The sequence below is a fragment of the Calonectris borealis genome, chromosome 3, assembly GCF_964195595.1.
Source record: "Calonectris borealis chromosome 3, bCalBor7.hap1.2, whole genome shotgun sequence".
Lineage (NCBI taxonomy): Eukaryota > Metazoa > Chordata > Aves > Procellariiformes > Procellariidae > Calonectris > Calonectris borealis.
In genome coordinates this window covers 94,887,835-94,914,414 of record NC_134314.1, presented here as the reverse complement: position 1 = coordinate 94,914,414, position 26,580 = coordinate 94,887,835, and the positions used below count along the sequence as shown (strand labels likewise).

General features: G+C 36.7%; 1 protein-coding gene across 3 annotated transcripts in view; it reads left to right on the top strand.

Annotated features, from left to right (window-relative positions):
* The first annotated feature begins 1,765 nt into the window (after positions 1 to 1,765).
* Positions 1,766 to 26,580, top strand: part of BTBD9 (BTB domain containing 9) — a 130,292-nt gene continuing 105,477 nt past the window's right edge. For all 3 annotated transcript variants that reach the window (XM_075146799.1, XM_075146798.1, XM_075146800.1), the window contains exons 1-7: positions 1,766 to 3,081; positions 5,021 to 5,187; positions 10,259 to 10,469; positions 11,536 to 11,899; positions 13,537 to 13,801; positions 15,833 to 16,052; positions 19,915 to 20,034. In XM_075146799.1, coding sequence (XP_075002900.1) covers positions 5,106 to 5,187; positions 10,259 to 10,469; positions 11,536 to 11,899; positions 13,537 to 13,801; positions 15,833 to 16,052; positions 19,915 to 20,034 — 1,262 coding nt within the window. In that variant the 5' untranslated portion in view covers positions 1,766 to 3,081; positions 5,021 to 5,105. The remainder of the gene's footprint in view (positions 3,082 to 5,020; positions 5,188 to 10,258; positions 10,470 to 11,535; positions 11,900 to 13,536; positions 13,802 to 15,832; positions 16,053 to 19,914; positions 20,035 to 26,580) is intronic.

Sequence of the window (26,580 nt, the reverse complement as noted above, 5' to 3'; positions counted from 1 at the left end):
AATTAAAACAGAAATGTAGGAAGTATTGGATTTGATTTCTACTATGCTAATGTAGATGTTAATGACTTAAATGCTGTTACTGTCGTATCTCCTTATGTGAAAAATCCTTGCCTGCCTCATTTTAACAAGATAGTGTATATAAACTTAGTAATTTTACAGAGCTCCACATGAAAAATAATTCATAAACCTTAATCCAAGATATTTTGTTTACCCTTGGAAATGAATAAAATAGATTGCATGCTTCATCTGAGCCTTAGGTGTTGCTCTGCTTAATACCCCCTATGGATGTGCAAGCAATCATAAATTCATTGGAAGGTAGACATAGTTACACAAAAGATAATCTTTTTTTCAGTTTTCTATTTGTTATATGAAGCAAACCTGATATTCTAAATTGTCATTTGTATGACATTTTCTGGCTGGCCTCTACAGTATCTACAGATACTGTGCTTTAAGTGTCATTCATATACAATAGATTCTTTCCCTTCTTGAATATTTGCCAAGTTGCCTTTTTTCTGCAACAATAAACACTGTTGGTTCATGGTTGCATTCTCTATTTCTGCCTTCCTATACTTCCAGAACCAATACCTACCCTGTTCCCTGTCTTGTTCCTTGTGCGATTTATTATTCTCCTGTATGTTAGGTCATTTTGATAGGGACAATATAGTTACTACTGTTTGGAGAGAGATCTCCTGAGTAAGTGAGCTGTCTTAATAGCTGTCACCACATGATCTTACAGTTGTCTTCCTCCAAGATGTGGGGCTTTTGACATTGCACCCACTGCCCCAAGCAGGCTAATTCAGCTTAATAAAGTGGCAAAGATTTTCTCGAGCGCTGCGTTAGTTTTATGCCAAGTTTATTAAGCAGAAATGAGGAGCCAGTTCAAGACTCCGTAGTTTCCTGAATGAGTAAATAAAGCTGTTCTGTTTTTAGCAGAAAGTTAGGTTGGCTCAGCTGACTCATGAAACCTCACCCTACTTTAAAAAAAGGTGCACAATATTGCAGAATACCTTACAGCAGCAATTAAGAGAACTCTTAATTTGAAGACTATTGTAGTGTAACTTTAGTACAGTATCTTCTGAAGTTAGTAGGATGAGAATAGTGCTAAGAAGGATGAGAGCTACAGCAATGAGACAAAGCACTCAGTTGATCGCAGGTTACATAGGTTTTGATGGCTAAACTGTTTTACACATACACCCCTTCTGCTGCTGGTGGTCTGAAATAGGAACTTAAAATGAAGTAAAACTCAACTGAAGCACAAGTGCTAACTGCTGTTCCTTACCATTCAGAATCTTGCATTGGATCACCTCAGTAGAAAAATTATTTAGACTAATAGTAGTCTAAGCGAAGTTGTCTAAAAATAAGTTTTACTTCAGTCAATACAGATATATCATCTAAAGCTTTATGACCAAGGCTTTGGCAAGGAAAATCTCAAAATTTTACAGGCGTGGAACTTGTATGTTGATAAAATATGAACCACCAGTGTTTCACTCAGACTTGTTTCACTACACTTCAAAGTACAGGTGTGACTGGAAAACTTATTGACCCAATTGCATGGAATCCAGTAATTAAAACGGGGATAGTTCGTAGATCAGATGAGTAAGTCAAAGGGTGTGCATAGGTGTGCATAGGTAGTTCAGTGGATAACTACACGAGGAGGAGCAGGCTATGTTGAAGATTCTCTGCTTAGTACTCAAACAAAAGTTACTCTAAGCATGTTTGCAATCAAAGAATGACCCTTGTTTTTTTTTAATTTTGTGTTTGACAAAGCATAGACAACATGATACATGGTGAGGTAATAAAGAGGAAACTAGTAAAAAACCACTGGCATCTACAAACCAGTTATAGCAATATCATTAAATGGGCAAGGTATGTTTTTTTGTAAAAAAAAAAAAAAGTTAATCAGTGTTTGCCATACTGAGAACTAATTAAAACCAGTAGTCTCAGTTTTGAAATGCAAGAATAAGCTACTAAAGACAAACATTTAAGGATTCTTTTAGCCTGCAATAGATGTTAAAGATTTTAGATGTAAAAACTTTTGAAATTATTTAACGTTCTCACTGATTACAGACGTTATTTTTACTTTTTCCAAGGTAACACTTCCGCTAAATAAAGCATGGAATTAAATAGCATGTAGTGCTTTGCCACTTGGAGGGCCTAAGTTCAGATTAACGCAGTACAGTAGAAAGTAATCTAATGGTCACGTAGAGGCAAGTCCACATTCTCCTCACAGACCAGGGGGAGGTTCTCCTTGCTCAGGAAAGCAGAATACTCGCGGATTGGCAAGAGACTGGCAAGCGCACCGTTACGCTTAAACACAAGAAACCTGTATTTTCAACGTAGCCGAGTATCAGCAGATGAGGACGGCGGGGAAGGTTAAACACCAGTTGCTATGTTGTCATGGCTGGGCGTTTACACGTCCCTGTCGTCCGGGCAAGCGCCCCGTTTCTGACGGACGCTGGCACCTGCCGACAGCTTGGCTGCTCCCGGCAGGCGGGGTGCGGCCGTGAAGGCCCCACGCAGCCCTACCGGGACACCGCTGTCTTAACACTCGCCTAGAGAAGCTCCACCGGTGCGGCAGCGGCCGCCAGCCTCGCCCTGCTCACCGAGCGGGGGGTGGGGGCGCGCCCGGGGCGGCTCGCCCGCCCCCGCCCTACCGGTGAGGTGGGCTGAGGCGCCGTGCCGGCGGGCAGCCCGGCCTTCCTCCACCCGTCCTGCCGGACCCGCGGCTCCCTTGAGCGGGGGCAGCGGGAGCGCGCCCGCTGCGCACGCGGCCCCTCCGGCCCTGCCGCCGTGGCCGAGCGCCAAGCGCGCCTCCCCGGCCCGGCTCCGCGGGTGCCGCTCTGCCTCCGGCCGCCTCCGCTCTATGGCCGGAAGAGGAAACCCGGTGCCGCGCGAACGGAACTACGGAGGCTGGAGCGAGCTCACGCTACCACCGGCACCCGCTCCCGTGCCGTTCCCGCGGGTGCTCGCCTACGTCAGCACGCAGGAGGACGGCTGCTGTTGCTAAGTGGCGTCAGCGCGCCGGTTGACGTAGCGACGGCGGCGGGGCAGGGGGTGGAGGCCTCGTTGTCGGCGGGGCTGGTGAGTCCCGGGGAGGGTTGTGGTCGGGCGCGGCGGCCGCCTCCCCTCTGCGGACCGGGTTCGTGACGACCGGGCGGCGGCTCCCGAGGCCTCCCCCGCGGTGGGCTCCGGCCTCTCGGCGGGCCGACGTGCTCCCGCGCGGCGCGGACGGGTCGTCCCGGGAGTGGGCAGCGGGGCGGGCGCGGGCCGAGGAAGCGCCGCCGGCGGGAGCGCGGGCCGCCGGCGGGAAGCAGGCGGGCTCATCAGGCGATGAAGGGGTCTCACCTGAAGCGCCTTTTTGTGGGGGCGGGGGGGGGTCGCCTCCCCGGCGTCTCCAGGCTTGGAAGGCGGCTCCGGGGAGGTGGCGGCCCTGGCTTCCCCGGGCGCGACCTTGGGCGGATCGCCGGCTCTCGGCCGCCCTCTCCTCCCTGGGTGCGAGGCGCCTGCTTCACCTGCCTGCCCCTTTGCCTACCCCTTTGCCTGCCCCTGTGCTTTGCAAGACCCTGTTGTGGCCTTTTTTTTTTTTAATATTAGTTCAATATTTTGATAGTACACACAATATTTTCACAGATTCTTCTGGGGTCTTAGTACTTAACTACTCTTGCCAGTTACGCATTGCTGTGATTCACTGAAATACTTTTGACTTAGAAGAAGCTGTCATATTATCAGGCTTTAAAGAAAACAACTTGATGTTAGCTTGTTAGCAGCTGCCTTGCGTGATCTTGCGTGCCCAGCAATGCTCTTTGCTCGCATTATTTTTAAAGCACAGCATACAGACCCCTCCCAAAGCCCTGTCATGGAATCACTTAACTTCTTACGTGTTATAAGATTTCATTTGAGCCTGCTCACAATGCAGGTGTATTTGGCATGTCTTCTGTTACAAAGCTGTAAATCAGGGGCTTGAAGTATATTGTTCTGTTGGGGTCTGTTCACTCATACTTGCCTAAAAAAAAAAAACCCACAAGAATTTTCATAAATGGCTTTTGAATACATTTTGATAATATAAGCCAATTTGATAACATACATTATTTGTAGGAACAAATATTTACATATTACATGTTATTCTCCAAAACCAGGAGGTCTTTGTCAAATACCTGTTTACTTTCCTGGTTACTGGTTACTTTCCAGGTCATGAGACTACCTAAAAATATTTTTTCTTCCTTCTCTTCCCTTGCTCCCTTAAACATATACTTTAAAGAAGACATATACTTTAAACATATACTTTAAAGAAGACTAGAGTGTCTCTTGTGAGAGAATTCATAGATCAAGGTATCATCTGTTTAGCAAATTAAATACAGTTTATTTTTCCTGCTGGCAGGTATGATGGGAAGAATAACAATAATTTATACTTGTTGAGAGAGACTCGTTATGTTGGTTATTTATTTAAACAAATAAAGCCTCTATATTTCTGTATTTCCTCACCCTACAGTTTTGTTTTGTTTTCCTGTTTGTAAAATTAAAAGCTTGCACAGGAGAAAGATCTGGAACTGCCTGAAGTATTGTAAAAAAACCAACCACCAAAATCCAAACAAAATCCCCAAAGCCTTTAGCTAGGCAAGAACACTTAGAGAACTTTGGATGTGTAGGGAATAAAATGTGTGTGGTACAGTTTGTATAGACCTGGTTTAATTAGGACACCCATGTGGGAAAACGGTGTTCTCAGGGACATTAATGCTGTAGCAAGAACATCAGGATGAAATTTTTGTGGCTTATATTGAATAAATGAATGGCAATGTGTTACCATCTTTTTTGATGGTTAAAGAAATGAATAGTCACCATTAAATGATGATGGCTCAAAAAAAGAAATTCTAATGCTATGTTCTAATGTTATTAGAAGTTTTCCCATAGAATTTAAGAATTTATTTCCACAAAAATTTTAACTGAGAAATATGTATCTCACTTTTGCCATAGGCTACATGCCCTGTGTTTCTGATGGCGTATATTCCATGCTTTGTTTCAGGAAATGGTACAGTTGTTGCTGTGCAGCTGGATGTTGCTGAATAGCGTTTCTATGAGCTTGCTGTTCAATCTGTCTGTTGTTCAGAATGGCGAAGAACCCTAATTTTCAGGAAGTTGGTCATCTGCCTACAGGCTACGTCCACTGTAGATCTTCAGACAGCTTTACTGGTGAGTGGACCAATGTATTTTCTTGAGATTGTAACTTAAGGGTTTAGTTGTATGCCATTTTAACGAGGTTGTATCAAGTGCACTAATACCTATTTTATATGTGTGTTAATAAATAATCTGTACTTACTATATTGTTCTTTGTACCTAGTTAAACTTATTCCTGCTCTTCTGTCAGAGGAATACGTCTCTGAGCAGAACGTAAAACCTTAGCACTACAGCACTTAAGTAATGGCAATGTGTTTGCAGATGAGCAGTGCATAACTATATGCTTTAAGTCAAAACACTTTTGCTACTAATTGTTGTGTAGAATGCTGTCATTGAATGGTGTGGTTATTTACCATTAACCAGAGTTAATACCTGCTTTTCTTTTAATCCTTTCACAACAGAAGGGTTGGAGATGAGACTTAAAAGTTCTGTGAATTTAATTTACTTGATCTTTCATATTCTATATCTAGAATATCTATATTCTATATTCTGTATTTGTACTGCACTGATTACATTATTATTGGATACTAAGTATTAGAACATGTATTTTTTTCCTTTTCTTTACAATTTTCACTCAACTTTGTTATTGTTATTTAGATGTACAAAGGAGCTTCTGTAGCGAGGGTTCTGACAGAATCAAAGTATTTACTTGAGTTATACTCTGTGTATGTTGAAATATTTAATAAAAATTCCTATTTCCTGAGATGTTAGCTTATTGTACCAGAACTTATGAGAAAAAAATATTTTTGTATAAAAAAGACATGTATATCCATTAAAAAACCAAACCATATGGTTTATAACAACGGTGTGTTTGTACAGTAGCCTTACTGCCACACCTACCATGTTCTGTGATTCTGTGGTAATAGAAATTGTAATTAAAATATTTTGCTGGAATTTACTTAAAGCATAGCAAAATATGTTATGAAGTAATGAATTACAAAAAATTGAAATACTACTCAAATCCTTTCCAATCAACTGAGAACCAATTCCTATTTCTAGATAAAAAGAATTATATTTAAGAAAATTCCCCTTGTGTAATTCTGACAAAATCTGTATTATCTTGATAGGTACAAACTAGACGATGAAGGAATTGAATGTTTCAAGGGTATGAAATGATTTGCTCAGTGTTTATAATCCAGACTTATTTCATAAAATTTTTAATTCTAGCAATAGTCTGTTTACTTGCATTTATTTCTAAAGTTTCAATAGGGTTATCAGTTACGTAAACATTTTTCACTCATTTTATATAAAAAAAATTTCCAAATTATTAATGAACAATTTCTTAAATTCCTTTTTCTGTGCCTGGTATAAAATAAACATTTCTTCCATGTTTCATTGAAACAGCACTGCCTTTCAGAGGACTCTTTAGTGATAGCCCAGGTGAGGGGGGAAGTGACTTAGTACCAGTCCTTATTGCAGCTCTGGTTTGAGAGTTGCTTAGTAAAGATGTCATAGGGGTTTTGCTGTTGTTGCTGCATTTTCTAGATCACGTTTTTATATGCCATAATGTGTTACAGATTACTTACTAAAAAGAAATGTAGCAAGCTGAAAACTGTGGTTTTGTTGTTGTTTTTCTAGCCATGACGCATATTGTGTAATATTGCATATGTCATAAGTACTAGGGCGTGTAGTACTTCACATGCTCACTATTGAAGGTGGCCATCAAGAAGCGTGTCTTCCGGTGGGGTCTGGGGCAGAAGTGATTTGTAGGCCCTCTGACTAAACAGATGCCTTTTGAGATTGTTGCAGTTTTAATGGCGCCTCAAACTCACCGAGAAGACTGTTTTGTTTTGTTTATTTCTGTGGCATGAACAAAGCTGCCGCAGCTGACTCCTGAAGCAGTTAATTAGCTCTGAATACCTCCTGGAAATAGGTTGTGATGCTGGCAAGGGGCTTGTAAATGGCATGGCCTTTTATTCTGAAGTTGGTTAAATGTTCTTTGACCGCCAGGAAGAGTAAACACCTGTATTCTCTGAAAGGGGTGACGTTGTTTGATGACAGAATATGCCAGAGGGATCTTCAGGAAGGGTTTTGTCAAGCTCCTAGCAGCATCCATCTTTTTTTATCATAAATAATACTTTGAGTTGCAACTAGAAAAGTATATGTTTAGCTATACAGGGAAGTTGTGAGCTCATAGCAACTTGCCACAACTAAAGCAGTATATTACTTTTTACTTCCTCAAACAAGAAATGTGCAGATCACTTCAAGGGTTGACTGAATTCATACATTAATTAATCCAGCTGGGAAGATCTGAAGTCATGCATTATTTGGTTCTATATTTTGAAGGCGGGACTGCTCGCACTGTGGTGCTTTGGGTGGAAAATCCACAATACAGACGAAACTTGCATTGGAAATGCATAGTAGTAAACAAATAAATGATTTTGAGTGCTTCTTCAATATAGTAGTGTTACCCACAGAAAGCATATAAGGCATGTACATAGTTTTCATAAAGTTGCCAGTTTCCAACGTTTCGTGTTATTCAAGCATCTGAAAGGCTCCTCAGCCAGAGGCTTGTAGCTATCGTTTGAGTCCTGTATTCTCCGTGATCAGCATGTTCTTGTTTGAAACTGGTAATTTAGAACAGTACATTGTACCAGCAATTTGGTGAGCATTAAACATCGAAACGAGTTTGTCTTGCAGCTTACACACATGGATTTGTAAATTTCTACTTTAATCGCTTGCTGTAGTTCAGGGTCTTGATGTTCGTAAGAATTGGCATCATCGGCTTATTAGCAAGTGTCCCCAGTTCAGACTTTGCCCTCTTCTGTACACTGATTCTTGTTTAGAGAGAGGTTCCCTTGAGAGGGAAGTGTTTTTTTGATTTTATTTATTTATTTAACCTGAAATGGAAACAATTTTCCCTTGAACTTTTCACTCTCTTGGCACATGACAACATCTACAGGTACTGGAAGCAAAGTTAGCGTGCAGCTGATGGCATTCCCTTATCTTTACCACTTTTACAGTCTCAGTTTTATGCAGACAGTACCTGTTCTTATTTTTTAGAGATAAGAGTGGATGAAGGAAACAAAACAAGTAGAATGTAGAAAAAATGAAATTAAAAATAGATTTTTAAAACCAAAATTTGCCTGTACTTGTGCATGTATGAAATATCATAAGTGAACTTCCCTACTTAATTAAAATCAGAACGAGAAGAAGAGAGATAGTAGAGAGTCGCTTGATAATGTGCATGTAACTCGCATGTAGTTGGGTTGCCTGACTATTGTGAATGAAGCTCAGCAACAGCAATTATAGACTTGAAAGGTACAGAAGTCTTGAAGGAGTATTGAGACTTGAGATTTGCAGCTGAGTAACAAATACATCCTTTTGTTTGCTCCTTTGGTGTAATAAAAGGTTTTATATTTTGAGGGCATTTCAATTTTACTATTGTCTATACGCTCAAATAATTATGTTGTGATAAATATTATTGCTAGTATAAATAGATGCAACTGGACTGATGTGAATTAAGTGAATCTTGCTAGTTACAAAGTAAATGTTACTGGAAGTCTATGTTGCATAAATCTGTTCAGTGCAGAGTTGTCTTAGCTAATTGTAAATTAACCACTGCAAATGGAAGAAACAGTCTGTTATTATGAAAAACCATAAAAATTAATTTACTCTCGTGTCAGAATAGAAGAATGACTGTACAGTATTCTGTATTCCCATGGTTAGGCTGCCTCCAGTATCTCGGCCAGTATTGCTGGTTCCACGCTATAATGGCTGCACAGGCACACAGCTTCTAGTGCAAGCAGCAGAGACAGCCTGAGGAAAGCTGGTTTTTTGTTCCCATTTGTGCTGTGATCTGTATTATCAATTTAGTATGCTGTATTTTTCTCAAATCTTATTTTCTATTTCTATCACTTTTTCGAGTTTAGTTTGAAGTTCTTTGGAACCATGTTTCTACAGTATCTTGATTTTGGGTTACACGTTTCCAGGTGTTACAGAAGTGCATGTGTTTTCTTTTCTTTGTTGAAGTAGAAATGACTGGAAGCAGATGCGTATTTTCTCATAATACGTTTAAAATATAGCTTAAAAATGCATTCATGTCATGAATATTTCACTTGAAAGATTAACGTGTTAGCTGTGTGCTGGGTATGGCCTCATCATTTTCCTGCTTCTTGTGGTACACCATCTTTCTTCAGCACTAAGTATGTGCCCATCTTGAAAACGGCTAGTCATTGGAGCACAGAAGGTGTCTCTGAAAATATAGATGGTTATTATCTGAAATAGCCAACCTCTTTTTATTTAAAACTAAACCGAAGTGTAACAATAGGAGCTGATTTAAGGCCTAAATTGTCCTGTGGATGCTTTTGTCACTGAGACTACAGAAAGCTTCTGTTGCTGAAATAAACCAAAACCAACAAAACTAAAACTTGTTGTGAATTAAGAAGTAACAAAATAACTCCATAGAAGATATGACTAATGCATTAATCTATATTGTACATTAGTGGACAGTATCCTACTTTTATGACTGAGGGGTATTAGGGGGTTTATTTTCTTACATATATGAGTGAACAAGAAGGCATCAAGAAAACTGAGTGGAAAGGGTAAGGAAATTAAATTGTACATTGTAAAGCTTTGCTCTTTGACAGACTTTGTCTGTTATTTATTAAAAGTTATCTTGATTGTTTATTTTCTGCCAGTTCTGGAAAGTTGATTGGAATTCTGCAAAACCACGGATTTTAGTAGAGACTTGGGAGTTAAGACTATGCTTAATTGATCAAATTATATATTCATTATAATTTATGTGCATTTTAATTCAGATAAAATTGCTTTCTAATGGTAACTTTGATTAAAGTTGTTTAATTTTTAGTTCCTTTTGTTGGAAGCTTTTTATTTTAAGTAAATGGATTGACAGAACAACAAAGTGATGGAATTCTCTGAAATATTTTCTGTGGGCTAGAATTGTTGATGCAAGCTGCATCGAGTCCTGTTGTAAATGAACTTTAATATAAAACCTCTTGGTTTCATTTTTCTTGTAATATAGGAACTTAGACTAGTTGCTTTTTTTCGTAATCGCAGCTTGATCTTTGGCATTTTTTAATATTTGTGCCCTTTATAATACTGGTTGTTTTCTTTTTCGCTTTAGGCTACCAATATCACCATCCCTCCAAGATGAGTAACAGCCATCCGCTTCGTCCTTACACAGCTGTGGGTGAGATCGACCACGTTCACATTCTGTCAGAGCATATTGGTGCTCTAATGAATGGGGAAGAATATAGTGACGTTACCTTTATTGTAGAAAAGAAACGTTTTCCGGCACACAGAGTGATCCTAGCTGCTAGGTGCCATTATTTCAGGTGAAGTATAGCTTTTTGTCAGGCTCACAGGAAATTTTCATGCAGATAAGATAAACATTGTTTCTCTATGAACTTTTCAGGGTGTAATCATCTGTCCATTGAGTGTGACCTTTTCTGTGTGAATGTTTCCCAGCACATCAAATCATTGTGTCCAAATATAAAAAGATAAATACCATGTCATGATGTTATTCTTTTGACCTTCATTAAATTGGATTTTGAAGGTAGTTTCACAAATTCAAGAGAAATATAACTTCAGAACAGGAAGGTTCTGCTGTAAAATTGTTTTGATTTCTCAGAGTATGGATGGTGTGCTTCTATGGAATATACTCAATTAGAAAGTTTAATTTTGATGTGTTGGAATTGAGTATTTAAAGAGGTCTGGCTGATACAGGCTGGAATAATACTAATCCAGCTTTTTTAAGAGCTGGGCATTTTTCACTCTAAATGTAATTAATAGAACTTCCTGATAATCTTCTTCCAGTTAATTTTGTCAGAGGGATAAGCTAATAACTAAACTAAAGTGTGAATGCAAATTGTATTCAAACTGCCTATCATATTTTAAAAAATAATTGTGAGTAATTTGATTTTTTTTCAAGATTCATTGGAGTTGCTGTGTGCTGGGTTTAGAGTATAAGGAACAGAGGATTAAGAATCCTGAGATTTGCTAATCTGCCACTGCTCTTACAGTGGTGAACTATTTGATTCACTTGCTTTCTGAAAATTTTTCTTTTTTTTTTTCTTCCTCACTGATAGCACTATATTAAAAAAAAAAAGTACGAAAATCACATCTCAATTTCTGCTTTGCAAGCTATTGTTCAAAGTGGAGATGGAGCAATTGTTGTGTAGGATAAAAACATGATGCATTAGAATATTATTCTTGTGCAACTGCTTTCAGAGCAGAGCTGCACTTTAAATGCCAAGTATAAGGGTTTTTCTTTTGTCAATTCTTAAACCATATTCCCTTTGTATTCCCCTTGCTGTAAATAGCCATTTATTCCTTTCTCTTTCTACTTTTTGCCTGGTTTTTATCAGGTTATAATTTTCTCAAATTTTATCTTCCTTATAGAGCATTATTGTATGGCGGAATGAGAGAATCTCAGCCTGAAGCAGAAATTCCTCTTCAGGACACCACTGCAGAAGCATTTACCATGCTCTTGAAATATATTTACACTGGTCGTGCTACACTACGAGATGAGAAAGAGGAGGTTCTCCTAGACTTCCTAAGCCTAGCACATAAATATGGGTTCCCAGAACTGGAGGATTCCACGTCTGAGTATCTTTGCACAATACTCAATATTCAGAATGTCTGTATGACATTTGACGTTGCCAGTCTTTATTCCCTTCCCAAATTAACTTGTATGTGCTGTATGTTCATGGATAGAAATGCCCAAGAGGTGCTCTCCAGCGAAGGCTTCCTATCGCTTTCTAAGGTATATCTTTTGTTTGCACTTTTTTCCCCAGTAATGTTAATTTTAATCTGTATACAACTTCATGATAAAATACTAATGGGGGCACCAAATACAAGTTTATATGTTAGTTAACAGCTGTCATTTTATGCTAGTGAAACTGTGACAGTTGGAAACGTTCAAGCCAAGCTGAACTGAAAATCCTGGTGATCTGTTCTGAATTTTATAGGTATTTAATTTTGACCAGTCAGTATAGCTAAATATAGTAAATCTGATGGAGTATTCTAAAAGGTGGGAGCAGGCAATCTAATCTTAATTTGTCTTTTTTCATCTGTTCTTGAAATAATATGATTTGGCTTCTGAATGCTGCCCAGGGGACATAAAACAAAGGTTTGAAGATAGCAGAAGGTACTCTATTCTATTAATTTCTTGATATAGGCTGCCTCAGTGATGGGTGATTTTGTACTGTGTAAGCTAAAGCATTCTGGAGGTTGCTGTGATTTATGTTGCTGGTTGTCATCATGTTCTGAGATTGCATAATATGGTGGTGTTGTAGGGTGGTTTGGGTTTTTTGTGTGTTGGTTTTGTTGTTGTTGTTAGATGCATAAATATTTGTGCCCAAATCAGGCTGTTCTATGATGCTGAAATTTTCCACTTACTCTGGAGTGGTCTTTGAGCTGGACATAATAGTGATAGAGTGTTTTCAAGTGGTGTTCCCATGGAGTATCGTAAGCATCTTGAATGAATGATGGTTTAATTTTTTTTTTAAAGTGTTTTTAGTGGAAAAGCTGTGATGGGTCTATTCCTTGAATAAGTACGAGACATTCTGCTCTGCTGACTGACTTACTAGTTGTGTAGGGAAAAAAATGTTTTTTTTTCTCTCTACTGTACTCTGTCATGCTCAGTTTGTTAAATCTGAGCTCTGAGAGCATATTATCAATAAAGAAATTAGCAAACGTCATTCATCAGGAAACCCATACTTTATGACATCTTTGGCATAGCCAGTCCTGGTATATATGAGAGGTTTACCCTTTTCTTAGGCAAACTCCTAATTATTCTGCTAGCTAGGTGAAAATCAGAAAGCTGTTTAATACTTTTTGTTCTCATTTTGGAATCAGTGGGTTTTCTGCATGAATAAGAGCCACTGAAGTTTTTACCTGCTGATTCTAAGTTGGTACCAAAAGAGAGAGAGAAGGGGGGGGAGAATCCCAAATAGTTAGAAATGGTTTGAAAAGGTGATTCCAAGCCACACTTTATTTTTCTCATCAGTGTTCTTATACCAGCCTAAGTTTAAAGGAATGCTTTGAACTATACTACCAAATCCCTGAATCACTTCTTATATTCCAAAGTAAATTTGAAGTAGTAACTGGAATTAAATTGATGTGAATAGTTCTCCACATTTCAATTCTGACTTATTTCTCTTAGTGGGTTTGTAATATTACCTGTTATTTACATGATGGATTCTATAATTCTTGCATAAGTAACTAAAGCTACAGTTTCAGCTGGTCACTCCTTTGGAGACTATCTTTAATAACTACAAGTTAAAATACCCATTAATTTTTGCCTTATTTTAATTTCCTTTTTTTTTCCTTCAAAAAGAACTAAAATTACTTTCTTTTTTTTGTTTATTTGGGGTTTTCTGTTTTGTTTTTCTTTTCCAGGCTGCTCTTCTAAGTATTGTACTGAGGGACTCATTTGCAGCTCCTGAGAAAGATATTTTCCAAGCTTTGATGAATTGGTGTAAACATAACCCCAAGGAAAACCATGCTGAAATCATGCAAGCAGTACGTTTGCCACTAATGAGTCTAACAGAACTACTAAATGTTGTAAGACCTTCTGGATTGTTGTCACCTGATGCCATCCTAGATGCTATTAAGATTCGTTCTGAGAGTCGGGATATGGATCTCAACTACAGGGGCATGTTAAGTAAGCATCAGGGTTTTTGTTTGGTTGTTTTTTTTCTCATTGAGTGACTATAGTTGTCTGGAGGATATGGTTAATTCGTGCTTTGAGTTTTTATCTACTATTATGTGTTTTAAAAGGCTTACATAATGCAATATCTTGTTATGTACTGTTCTTGCCATTTCTATTCCTCAAATAATATTAATCGGCATATTTTCTTGCTTTGTTATCTCATTGCTCAAACATGAATGTTGTAGTAAGAGTGTATTTTCCTAGAGGAAGTGCTATTTTAATAGAAAAACTTTTGCAAAAACATGAAAAATAAAAATGCATTGGCTGTTGGGTATATGATATTTATACTGATGGTGACTTGTTTTCTACTTCATGAAGATTTCCATCTTTTCTCCACTACTTTTGATTTTTCTCTTCTCTTTACATGCTTGCAGAACTAGTATAAACAAAATTGTCTTCCAAAATTGTGTTAATGGAAGCCTAAAAAGTGTGAGAAGCCTTTTGTTTGACTTTTGTCTGTGCTCTCTGTTAATTCAACAAGAATATCTAACACTGAGCTTTAGAAAAATATTGTTAGTTTGCTATCTAATCTGTGATTTATAGAGTATTTGCCCCACAGCAAAGAATAAAGTTAAGTATTCTTTGAGAGGCTGCACTGTAGTCTGTCAGTCATGCATGATGAGCCCTGAAAATGGTAACTGCTTTCTCAGAACTGCATCTCCCCTTTGTTCTCTCTTAGAAGTTACAGATATTAGTATTTAAACATATGAGTTTAATATTAGGATATTGTAAAAGTCTTATCGTGCAAGACATTCTGTTGACAGTGCAGTAGATAAATTAGAAAAAGTTAAATGGTGTTTTCTGACTTCTTTTTCTGCATATTTATGTCTCAATAATAATATGCTTCTAATCTCAAAATTTCTAGCTTTGTAAAAATCACAGCTTTTTAGAGAATTAAATTCTGTGTTGTTTTAGTACTAGTTCAGCCTCTTGGGACTTTTTCCTGTTTGGAAACATTGACGACCACTTGCAATTTCATAGTTGTACATTTGATGTTTTTATGTAGTAGTACTACAATACAGTTAAAATTTTACCACTTCAAATTCTGTTCTATAAATGTTAAATTTAACATACTGTTAAAATTTATACTTCTCTTGCCAACCTGCCTGAAGAGTTCAGGGGCAGATTTTCATCATTTAGCTTTCAGATCATGTTTTGTAGGGTCTGTCCTCAAACAAGACTGTTAAAAATGTCTTTTTAACAGGGTGGTTCATCAATGTATTGTTTTGTAGTTGGAGTTAGGGATCATTATCCCCAGTTATCATGGTGGAAGATCTGTTCCTAGGACGTAACATGTTTATTACTGTGAAATGGTGGCATAAAAAACTTGCTTTACCATGTTGGTTCAAAGCCCATGTAGCCAAAAGTTTCCCATTTCACTCAGGTTCGTTTAGCTTTGCAGAGTACTGGAAGCTTGTATAGCTATCAAAATAGCTTGTATAGCTATACTGCTGTATATACCACTCTGCAAATGCATGATGCATCCACACCTTGAACATTTTATGTGATTTTTAGTTTTCTTCCACTTCAAACAAACCAAAAACCCAGTTGAAATTAGAACAAAAAAATGGGAAAGAAAGGGCAAAAAAATTATTAGAGGTATGGTGAGAGGTTGATCACAAGGAGAGACTAAATAGACCAAAACTTTAAAACCTGGGGGAAAGTGATGATTGAATGAGAAAGATGCAATAGAATTCTGTAAAATCATGAAGGGGACTGAGAATATAGATACTACATACTAGTAAATTATCACTACTTATTATTACCATAAAAGTCCTAGGGGGCATCAAATGAAATGGAAGAAGCCACATTTCTAAAATGCCTCTCTTTTTGTACTTTTGTTCTTCCTTGAGCATGTGTTTGTGGCCAACAAAGGATACTGGCAATAAATCTCTGTTCTGACCTAATACAGTTGATGTTCAGAACATCTAATTTGCAGTATGAGAGTGTAAACATTAAGCAATTATTTCTTTTTCTTGTTAGTACCAGGGGAAAATATTGCAACAATGAAGTATGGAGCACAGGTTGTAAAAGGGGAGCTGAAGTCTGCTTTATTAGATGGGGATACTCAGAACTATGACTTGGATCATGGCTTCTCTCGACACCCGATCGATGATGACTGCCGTTCTGGAATTGAAATTAAACTAGGCCAGCCATCAATAATCAACCACATACGAATACTCCTGTGGGACAGAGATAGTCGGTAGGTGCCAAGTTTACATAAAAAGGGAAAGTAACGCTTTTTGTACTGGTGGTAATATATCAATGCGAAATATTCATTAAATATTTTATAAAAAGAGCATGATACAGTGTGGAGATGCCAATGACAAGTTTTATTTGAAAAAAACCCTGTTTTTTAAATGCAGGTTTGATAGCTTACACACCAGACCATATTTTGTGATACTAAACTACCTCATAATATTTCAGTGGATTTTTGTGTCTTCATTAAATAGTTTATATTACTAATGAAAGTTTATGTAATTTAAATTGTTTTGTTTTCTATTTGCCACTTAGTTTTCAACGGCTTTTATTTCAGTTTGAAAAACAATATTCTAGTTCTTTTGCAGAAACCATGTTTTTTACATATTTACATCCCAAACATTGAAGGAATGTTTGTTCATATTTTTTCAATATATCAAAATTGTTAAGAATTAACACTCTTTGACAATAATTCAGAGATAGTAAAATTTATTTAGAATGTGAATTACCAAATAACTACGGTAGTTGTTAGAAGCCACTTCATGGTGAGACTGGTGAAGTGTGAACTATCATGGATGCCTTAGCCAATTTATGCTCAGCTACTTTAGATTGTTATGGAACACATGAAAGATCAAATTATACATACTTGAACAATTGAATGACTGCTTAAGTAGGAAAATTGCAAGGTTCTTTTTATCTGACAAATTGAATGTATTAATTTTATAACTTGCTATGATTTAGTAGACAGCTCATGCAGGTATTCATAAGCAATTTTCTATTAAAAACAATAAAACAAGCTACTTATACTTTTAACACATTATTATCTTTCTGATAAAAGATTAATTTTATATTACTTCCAGACTAAAAGTTTAGAATTGCAGAGCAGTTGCATTTTGTTTTCTTAACTGTTTTATTCTAGAACAGGGTGTACTAATGTTTTATTGAGTTTTATTTTTATTTTTTATAAAATAAATTATTTTAAAAATATGAATTACAGTTATTAATCATTCAAAACTGCATGAATTTTTAGCTATTTAATTGTTTCAGGTAAGTTCTCCTGATTCAATTCAGCTGAAATTTATGCTTCTCCTGTATTCCTTTTGGAAAGATTGAAAAGTAAAACTTTGAAGGTACAAGGAACTACTTCATACAGTATTATACTACTTATCCCAGAAGATCAACCACATTTAGAAACCAATTATCAACCAATTTTATAAAATTTGAAAAAGTATTAGAGACATATTAATAATGAGGAGTTTTCTAGCAATTTTTAGAGAGCTTATAACTGGTAAAATGCCAAAGCGTAAATCTGCAAAGCGTAAATTGGCAGCTGCTGAAACTCAGGGAAAAACCCTTCTCCTTGGGACAACTTATTAAAAATTAACTGTTGCTTGGTGTCCTATGCCTTTCCTCTGAAATTTGTAGACCAAACCATTGTTGGTGGCAGAGTATCAGACAGGATGGACCTCTACTCTAGAGTTTTTTTGTCTTCATAAAATACTGAGGGTACAGTGGTTTAGGGTCTAGTTTCTGTGTCATCCTGACTTTTTTGTTTTTCTGTGGAAAGTTTGCTATTGGACTTTCTTTTGCTTCTAATCAGGTATAGTACCTGAATTGTCAGGTTTCCCCCCGCAGTAGCTCAACTGTCTAAGATAAATGGAAAAGGAAGCATTTGGAGTACTTTGTCCGGTTGTGGGCTCCTTAGTATAAGATGCTGACATATTGGAGTGAGTTCAGCAGGACACCAAGATGATGAGGACTGAGCACACAATGTGCAAGGAAATGCTGAGAGAACTTTCTGTTTTAAGAGGAGAAGGCTTAGAAGGCGGAACTTACTGCTGTCTTCGCCTATTTAATGGAAGAATATAGAGAATACAGGGCCAGACTCCTCTTACAGCTGTGTGCTGAGAGGGCAAAGAGCAGTGGACACAAGCAACAAGGTAAATTCCTATTAAATATTGGGAAAAGAATTCATAGTGGGGTAGTTGAACTTGGGAAGAGTTTGCCCAGAAAAGTTATGGATATCAGTCCTTAGAGGTATGCAGAACTTTACCAGCCAAGATCTTAAGGAACTTGCTCTAAGATTGTCCTTGCTTTTTCTAGAGATCCTTTCCAACCTATTTAGTCTAAGAATTGCCAGCCGCTCATCTGTATCTTTCTCATGGGATACATGAATAATGTCTCCAAAAGAGATGTTTAGCAACTGTACAAGTGCATGGTGTCTTCTTGTTGAACATCTTTTTAAACTACTCATTCATTTTAACTGTCTCTGTGAAGCTCTGGTCTATTGGATATCTTTATATAGATAATGTACATTCTTAACAGAACCAAATGCAAACTAACAGGTGTGTTTTGCACCTCTACTAAGAGGTGTTATTAACAGATGAATCTTAGATATACAAGTGCTAAGGAAACTAGCTGTCTGAATTACCTCTGCAAAAAAGATGCTATACTTAAGAAAAATAAAAGGCATAGTGTTGTGTATGATAATGGAACTGTATTTTTGAGATAATTTTTCTTTGCTTGGTACCTTCAGAAACCAAAAAAATAGCATGTTACTGGTTACACATTTACAGGAGTCTAGCGATGGTGATGTGAGAATCCCTAAATTCTCACCACACAGAGGACAGACAGCCAGTAACTTTTGGATCCAAACTGCTCAAACTCTAAAATGCTGGAGCTTAGTTCAGTCAAATATGCATGGGCTAGTAATAATAGTGTTGCTAAAATACAGTGTATTTATACATCTGGTTGGTGTGAATGTGAAAGCTGATTATGCAATTGACATCTTAAAGACTCTGCATTACCTTTCTAAGTGCATAAATTGGTATTAACAATGTTATCTAACATTTTAAGAATGTTTAAACAATACCACTTTAGACATCTACCCCTCTAAGACCTCGGCAAAAAATTGGAAATATTAACAAAAGCATTACTGTTTAACAAAAATGTCTGTGCAGAACTCAGGAAGAGCAACTCTTCTTTTAGAAATCAGTGTGAAAGGAGGAGGATAAGTGCTAACATGGTGCTGTTGAAATGCCTGTGAATGTTGCAGACTAGTACACTAAGAGAAAGAAAACATTCTGAAACATGTATTTCATGATTTGCTGATCCACAAGTGGAGTTTCTACTTCATTCTAAGTATCACTTAGTTGTAGGTATAATATGGAAATAGCTGTGGCTTTTAAGTTTTAGTTTGGATTTGCTTTCTCCTAACAGCAAACTATAAGCTAAATATAATTGATAAGCAAGAGGAAGACAGAGATTGTGTTGGTGACTTTCTTTATTTTTGATGAGGTAATTTTGGGGTGTGTAAGTAAGTAGTGACAGGCTTAACAATGTATCATAAACAACTGTAGGGGTCAGAAGTGAAGAACATCATCAGTGAGGAAATGACCATAAAGTAAATTTGCTTTCTTCAAGTGAAGGGTTTGAATTTGCATTTTTGATCTGCTAAATGTTTTTTTATTTTTCTTTATTGATATGGCAATAGAAATAATAGCTGTATCACTGGTGTTTTAGCTTTATTCCATGCAGAAGAAATCCAAATGGTTATTTTTATGACTGAGTTGAAAGTCTCTATTGCATTTTTTGAGGGACAACGGTCTCATCTAATTCCTGCAGATTGTGAGTGTTAGGATGTTTTAAGTCATTCTGAAAACATGTCTTAACATAACTGCATATGAATTTATTTTCAAAGCTAGTTTGAAAATAGGGATCTCTTTTAGATATCTTAGATACAAATCTGTGGGTAGGAACAAACAGCCTTCTTTTCAGCACAACTGAAAATCCCGAAGAAAGCGTAAAATTCAATACCTAAGGTGTGGTTGCTTGTATTCTAACCAGCGTTTTTTGACAATCCATAGGTCTTATTCCTACTACATTGAGGTGTCCATGGATGAGTTAGACTGGATTCGGGTTATCGATCACTCTAAATACCTCTGTCGGTCCTGGCAGAACCTTTATTTTCCAGCCCGTGTCTGCAGGTTAGTTCATCAATGTAATGTTGCATGGCTATCATTAAATAATGTAGACACCAGAATAAGTTGCTGGATTTTACTCCTGCATTATGTATTTCTGATAATGTATGATATATACAACTTTCATCATCTACCTTAAAAAAAAAAATTGTCTCTCTTGGTGGATGGTTTTTTTAATATAAATATAGGTGATAAATTGCAGGCATCCTGTTTTGAAAACTCTGGTGCTTCCATCTCTAACTATGTCTCTCTTTCTCCTTTTTTCTTTTTTTTTTCTTTTTTCTTTTTTGAGTCATGCTCACTTTTCCTCTTGCAGCTGATGTGTTTTTTTCACTCAGTAGTAAACATCATTCCTTGAGTGCCAAAATGTTTAAACTGTGTTTACATACTTGCTATAAAACTTAGAAATGTATTTTTATATATTTTATATATTTCCTGCTGTTGCATTGAAGGAGTGTTTTAAACAGTTGTGAAAGAGAGAAAGGGGAGAGTTAGGACTAATGAGGTTTGAGCAATGCTTTGTGTAAAGCAAAGCAGATAGTTGGGTTTAATCATTATTAAGGTGATGATGTCTTTTTATTAAAGGTGCTGGGAATTCTGGAAAAAGCTTATGGTCACATTGAAGCAGTCTTACCCAAAAACTGAATAGAGCTTATTGATAGAGAGGCCACAGTCTGTAGATTCCAAAGATATTGTCATCATTAGGTCATAGACCCAAAGAGGAAATGCCCTGTGTTGTAATAATTATTCTGTAGACACAAACTTGTTAATCGGCACAGCAGCTCTTGGAATCCTCAAGAAGTGCTTTCTTTTCCCCAAAGAATGACCTCTTTCTGTGATCTTTACTGCTCTGCAACATGGGATTGCTGGCAAACAGTTGTAGTCTCTGGGGAAAGAGTCTGGTGGGTCACTTGTGTGTCTCTCCTCTTTCTCAGCCTCCCTGTCCTTTTAATAAGTTCATACTGAATGTAACTGACTTGAAATTTATTTTTCCTGATACAAACAAATGCATTCGCACCTTTTCCCTGTAAGTTTTATGATTCTGATTTTACTGTTTTCTCTTTCTGAAATTGTTGGCGCTGTTCCCAAGTTTGTGTGTGTATCTGATAAATTTTTGCTTAAAGGTATGATAAATTATCTAGCAATGGTGAAATGCCCCATGGAGTTTATAGGTGTTTTACATTTCGTGGGGATATTTTTTTGTGTGTGTGACCTTAACTTGGTGCAAAGTGGACAGATTGTTAGTAAGCACAGCTTTTTTGCTTCCATCATGTTAGCAAGAAGATTTTAAGAGATCTAGGGTGTTGCGGTAGGACTTTCCTTTATCTTCTTTCAAAAGGGCAGCCATTCTTTGGCCTCATCCAAAGACTTGTCCAAAAGTGATTTTTCTATTTCAACATCAGTTTATCTCTTTGTCATTCTCCACCCCTACCCCAGCTGTCTTCATCTCTCTGTGCGTGTGTTCTATGTTTTGAGAGCATCATTGTTCTGTTTTGGTGAAGGCTCTTTGTAGCCTTGCCTGAAAGTGCAGAGAGGGAAGAGTGGAGGGGAGAATGTTATTCCAAAGTTTTAGGTGGTGCCTTACTCATTTTTTGGCACAAAAGAACCTCTTGTATATTCAATGATCTCTTAATCCTCTGCAAGTGACTTGCCCTCTATTGAAGGAGCAGATTATCAGTAGAGAGTTCATTTCATGTGGTGTTTTTGTATGCATAGCTATATATTATCTACATAAATGCATGCACAAGCACATCTGGAAGCCTCTCCCTTGCAGTTTTATTTTAGCAGGTATTTTAAGTATACAGTTGTCCAGGTAACTACAGCACAGATTTCCTTATCACATAGTCCTCATGCCTCTCATTTTTCCTGTTCAGCTCCATGATCCCCAGTAAACCTGTTATTTTCTATAAGTCTCTGTTCCTCGTTATCATATCCACAAAGTGGGGGGAATTCCCTGGAGGTGCAGCTACTTTGAAAAGCGAGTGAAAGAGCTAAAGAGAAAGTCATGCAGCAGCATAAGTTTATGAGTACTTACTATTAAGGAGCAGTAACCTTAAGGCAATATGAGTTCTCAGTTGTGAGTCAACATGATAATTCAGGGTAGTTTAGACAAGGTTGTTCTGTAATCTCTCTTTACATCAGTGAATTGAAGCCTATTAAGAGTGCATTTGCTAGTCAAAAGTAAAAGTACTGTGACTATAATTTACTGTTCTTTTTATGTATTTTTCCTGTTAAGAAAAAGAGGCTATTTTAAATGTAATTAGAAACTTAAAATTGCTGACAATTTTTGAGGAGGTCCACTTTAAGAACTTTGTATTTATTTATTTGTGTTAATATAAATAGGTCTGACTTGAAGGATGGCTCTGCTTTAATCAGGGGTTTGGACCAGTTGACCTCCAGAAGAGAGGCTTTGAGTGAGGGAGCTATATATACATACATATTAGTATTTGAGACTTTTCTTTATCTGGCTTTTAATTAATATTCTGTATAGAAAGAAGTAAGCAAGGAGGACTAGATTTTTTTTTTCTGTCTCTAATTTCCGTTTTTTGTGATTATGTATTTAAAATAGTTTTGTTTACTTAAATGAGTTAAACTAGTTATCTCTAGGACACTAACATACACAAAACAGAAATCCTAAAATACATAGCAGTTTTTTGTCATCTAAAAAAGAGATGATTTCCAGTGTTATGAGCACAGATTTAAAACATGAGCTAATATGAGATTATGTCAGAATGTATTCTTTTAATACCTGATACTCTGTTTTTACAGACAAGTTATGCATGCTTATCAAAGGGCAGATATGTTTTATGTGTTTTATATGCTCTGCTTAGAAAGAAATTGTTATCAGATTATCAATAGATAATGAAAAAAAAAAACATTTATTTCATTTGAAGATGTAAATGCCTGCCCCATTTTTAAAGGAAGACTGTAATGCAACTCAGCAAATCACTCACATTTATTAGCACTAGGTTAATCAGTACATTCTTTACATCCGAAACCAGTTGTGTTTTCATATTGCTCAACGCTGCTTCTGATGTGTACTCTTGAGTCAGTGTGATAAGTCCCAGTGCCAAAATGTTGCTGTTCATGGACAAAAGTACTGAGGAGTGCATTGCAAGTATCACGCTTTGCTCTGTCTTCCTGTCATTAGTTTTAACATTTATTCACCTTTTGTCTTAGTAATGCGGATAATAATCTCTTTGCAAGCAACCGCTTAGGGAACCATGCAGCAATTTTTTAAAGGTTTGTATGCACTGTCAGTGGAAGGTGCTGAACTTTTCATAGTGCAGTTTCTTACCGGTATAGATTTGAGATAGGTTGTGTTTTGTTTTGTTTTGTTTTTGTAATTTAAAAAAAAAAAAGTTGATTTTAGCTTAAAGTGCTTTATGGCATCACTGTATAGAATGACTTCTTGAGTAGTAATGGAGAATTGGAGACCAGGGTTATTGGCTGTGGTTTTATTTACACACCTTTTTTCAAAACATGCCAGATTCTGTACACGTTGTTGAAGGACAGCCTGTTTGTGTCTGATACACTAGAGCAATTGTTCAAACATAGATTACAAAGAGAATATGAGCCCTGTAACATTAGGCAAGGTTAGTTGCCTTTTTGAGTTACCTTTCACATAAATACTAGTTATGCAAGGTGAGAGCTGTCAAGGGCTGAACTAATGTGTTCATCTGAGTTTTAAGAAGCTATTCGGACATTTCCATGGGCATAAAAATTGATGGAGTGTATCTTCTATTTGCATGTGTGCAGGTTGGTTTTTTTATTTGTTTTTTGAAAACCTTTCACTTTTCTCTTAAGTGAATCTATCCATTTTCAAATCTACAATCAATGCTTCTTTCACGCTAGCTGGATGAAAAAAAAGCAACATTCTGGCAGTTAGTTGTTCAATAAAATAAGTAATTTATACCACAATGAATTAAGACCAGTTCAGTCTCCTTAACAAGTAATTTATTGTATTGTGTGTGTCATACTCTCTGTCACGACTTTGATTTTTTTGATATATGGAGCATTATGGAATATTCACAATAGTGTTAGAGTTAGGGGCATTATTGTGCTTCGCATGAAAGATAATTTGTACTTGGCAAACCATGTACCAAGCCATCCAAACTGATTAGGCAGAATCAAGTAAGTAACGTGATAAGATTAGTTACACTCATTTCTTCTTCCTGTTACTTTCTTGTATGCTCCAGTCTATGTTTTAATAGGTTCAGAATAATTTTTGCCAGCCATAACCTTTGTCTAGATTAGTAGATGGAAAATGGAAGGGCTGTGACCAAAGACTCTGAAATTCTATAATGAAAGGAGATGAGGATATTGTTTATGCTTTCTTACACACAGAAGATGATTTATTTGTGATTAGTAGGATGTAATCCCTGATTTAGATATACAAGCTAATTTGTACAAGGAAGATTATTTCTTAGGCTTAGTATAACAGGTGAGAGGGTGTTGGTTGCTGTATTTTGAGTTTTTTTTTAGTAAGAGAAAATGCTAGGTATAATACCTGGGCTTTTTATTGAAATAATTGTGTTTTAGAAAGACTTTTAATTTTTGCTTTAAATATTTTTAGAAGATGTTATTCCACCACCTTTAAAAAATGAACAGCCATATACTAGGCAGAAAAAGCAAGTAAGACAGCAGGATTACAGGGTACTTTTTTCTTTTTTAATGTGGTACTGTATTTTTTTTTAAAATTTCTTTTGGTCCTAGTTTTATTGTTTGCACTTATGTAGCAATTTTCACGTAGAGCCGAAGACTTCCTTTAGAGGGAAGACGGGAGACAGAAAATAGTCACGTAAGCAGGTTCCTGTCGGAATTAGGAACAAGTGTCAGGCTCATAGTTATTCCAGATTTCTCTTTTAATAGTTAGGCAATGTAGAAGAGAATGTTTGTGTGTTTGCTATTCTTCTGTGGTTTGTTACTGATTTTTTAAGTGAATATTTTTCTTTCCTATTTCCAAGTATTTTTAATACCTAACATTAAAGCAATTACAAGAAAATGAAAAATTTTGAGAGGTCTCGAAATAAGTCAAATGTAGCCACAAGGTGTCACTATAATAAAAGTTTAAAAGACTTAATTTCTTTCTGTTTAAACTCCTTCAGTGAAACTGTTATTCCCAGTGTATGTTGTGCTTATGTGTACTAAGTATGTGTACTAAACTTCCCAGATTTATGGAATCATTCTGGTTTGCCATTTTTGCTATAGACAGAGCAAGTATAGACATGGTACGTTAAATCAGAAGGAAACTCTTAATTCATTTTCCGTGTTTCATCTGACATTGGATGATGCTGAGTTTTAATTGGGGGAGTATTTGCCTAACCAGACCAATTTGTAGTTTGAAAAGTAATGCTATTTTGTCAGTAATACCAGAATCTGAAAAAGATAATGAAAGGGGAAAGGGGTAAATTTTTATCTGCATTTGCTACTATTTTATTGTCTTACCTCTTCTTGAGATACTATAATGTGACTAATCAAAGGGAAATATTAATTAATTATTATTGCATAAATTTTTGGTCCTAAAGCATGTTTCTATTAAAAGAACTAATAGATGCCTGTAGAATAATGCTGTAAATGTGGTAAATTATTTAAGCATATTCTTTTTCCTGTTTTTTAATTTGTTTTAAATTGAAAAATATTGAGGGTTTCTCAATAGGTTGAATTAGTAGTAGTATAATATGTCTAAATGCTCCGTGTTTCCCTTAAAGTACTTGGCTACTATAGAGGCATGTTGTAGAATTATTTTTACTTTAGAAGGTGTACTTGTGTATTAAATGTATTTATCAGTGCTGAGAGAATTTCTTGCCTTTCCTTTTATTAAGCATTCATGATACTGGGTGGTTTTTTGTTCAGTGCTTCAACCGTTTTTGCTACTAATGACTACACTATTTGTAATCTTCTGCCTGAGTGAAGACAAATTAAATTGTAGACCCTGTCTCCTGAGCACTGAAAAAGCAAAACTTAAAAAGAGTGTTTCAGTACTAACGCAGTTCTAAACTAAGAAATGTTGGTAGTTGTGCACAGTTATTTTGCGGGTAGTAACATGTGAAGAGATGTAATTTTCAAGTATGGGCTACACAAGGTTTTTTTCTTTGTCTTCTTGGTCAGGCAGCCTCAGATACCTGTGCTTTATACTAGTGATGCTGCAGTCATTTCATTTTTCTTTCCACTTGGGAGAGTCACTCATTGAAATTAATTCCTGCTTAGGCAGCAATGTCTCACTTTCAGCCTTAGCAGTAGGTCTCTGACAGCCTTACCTGTAGTAGATACCCATTTTGCAGTTTTCCCATGCTTGCTGGAAACTTGGTGATAATAATTTGCCAAAAGGTGTTCCGAATATGGTTCAACTTAAGAAGATGTTGAAACAAATGAGGAATTAACTCTTGAGGAAAAAGCAGTTGAAGCACTGCCCCAGGTACTTGAAATAAACTGAGAAGAAAGCAGTGTCTGCACTAGTTTTTTTAAGCAAGTAATTCTGCTTTCTCCCCCAGTAGAAAACAGTGGTGTTTAGAAAAAGCACATATTCATCCAAAAGAGGCTTTTCAACAT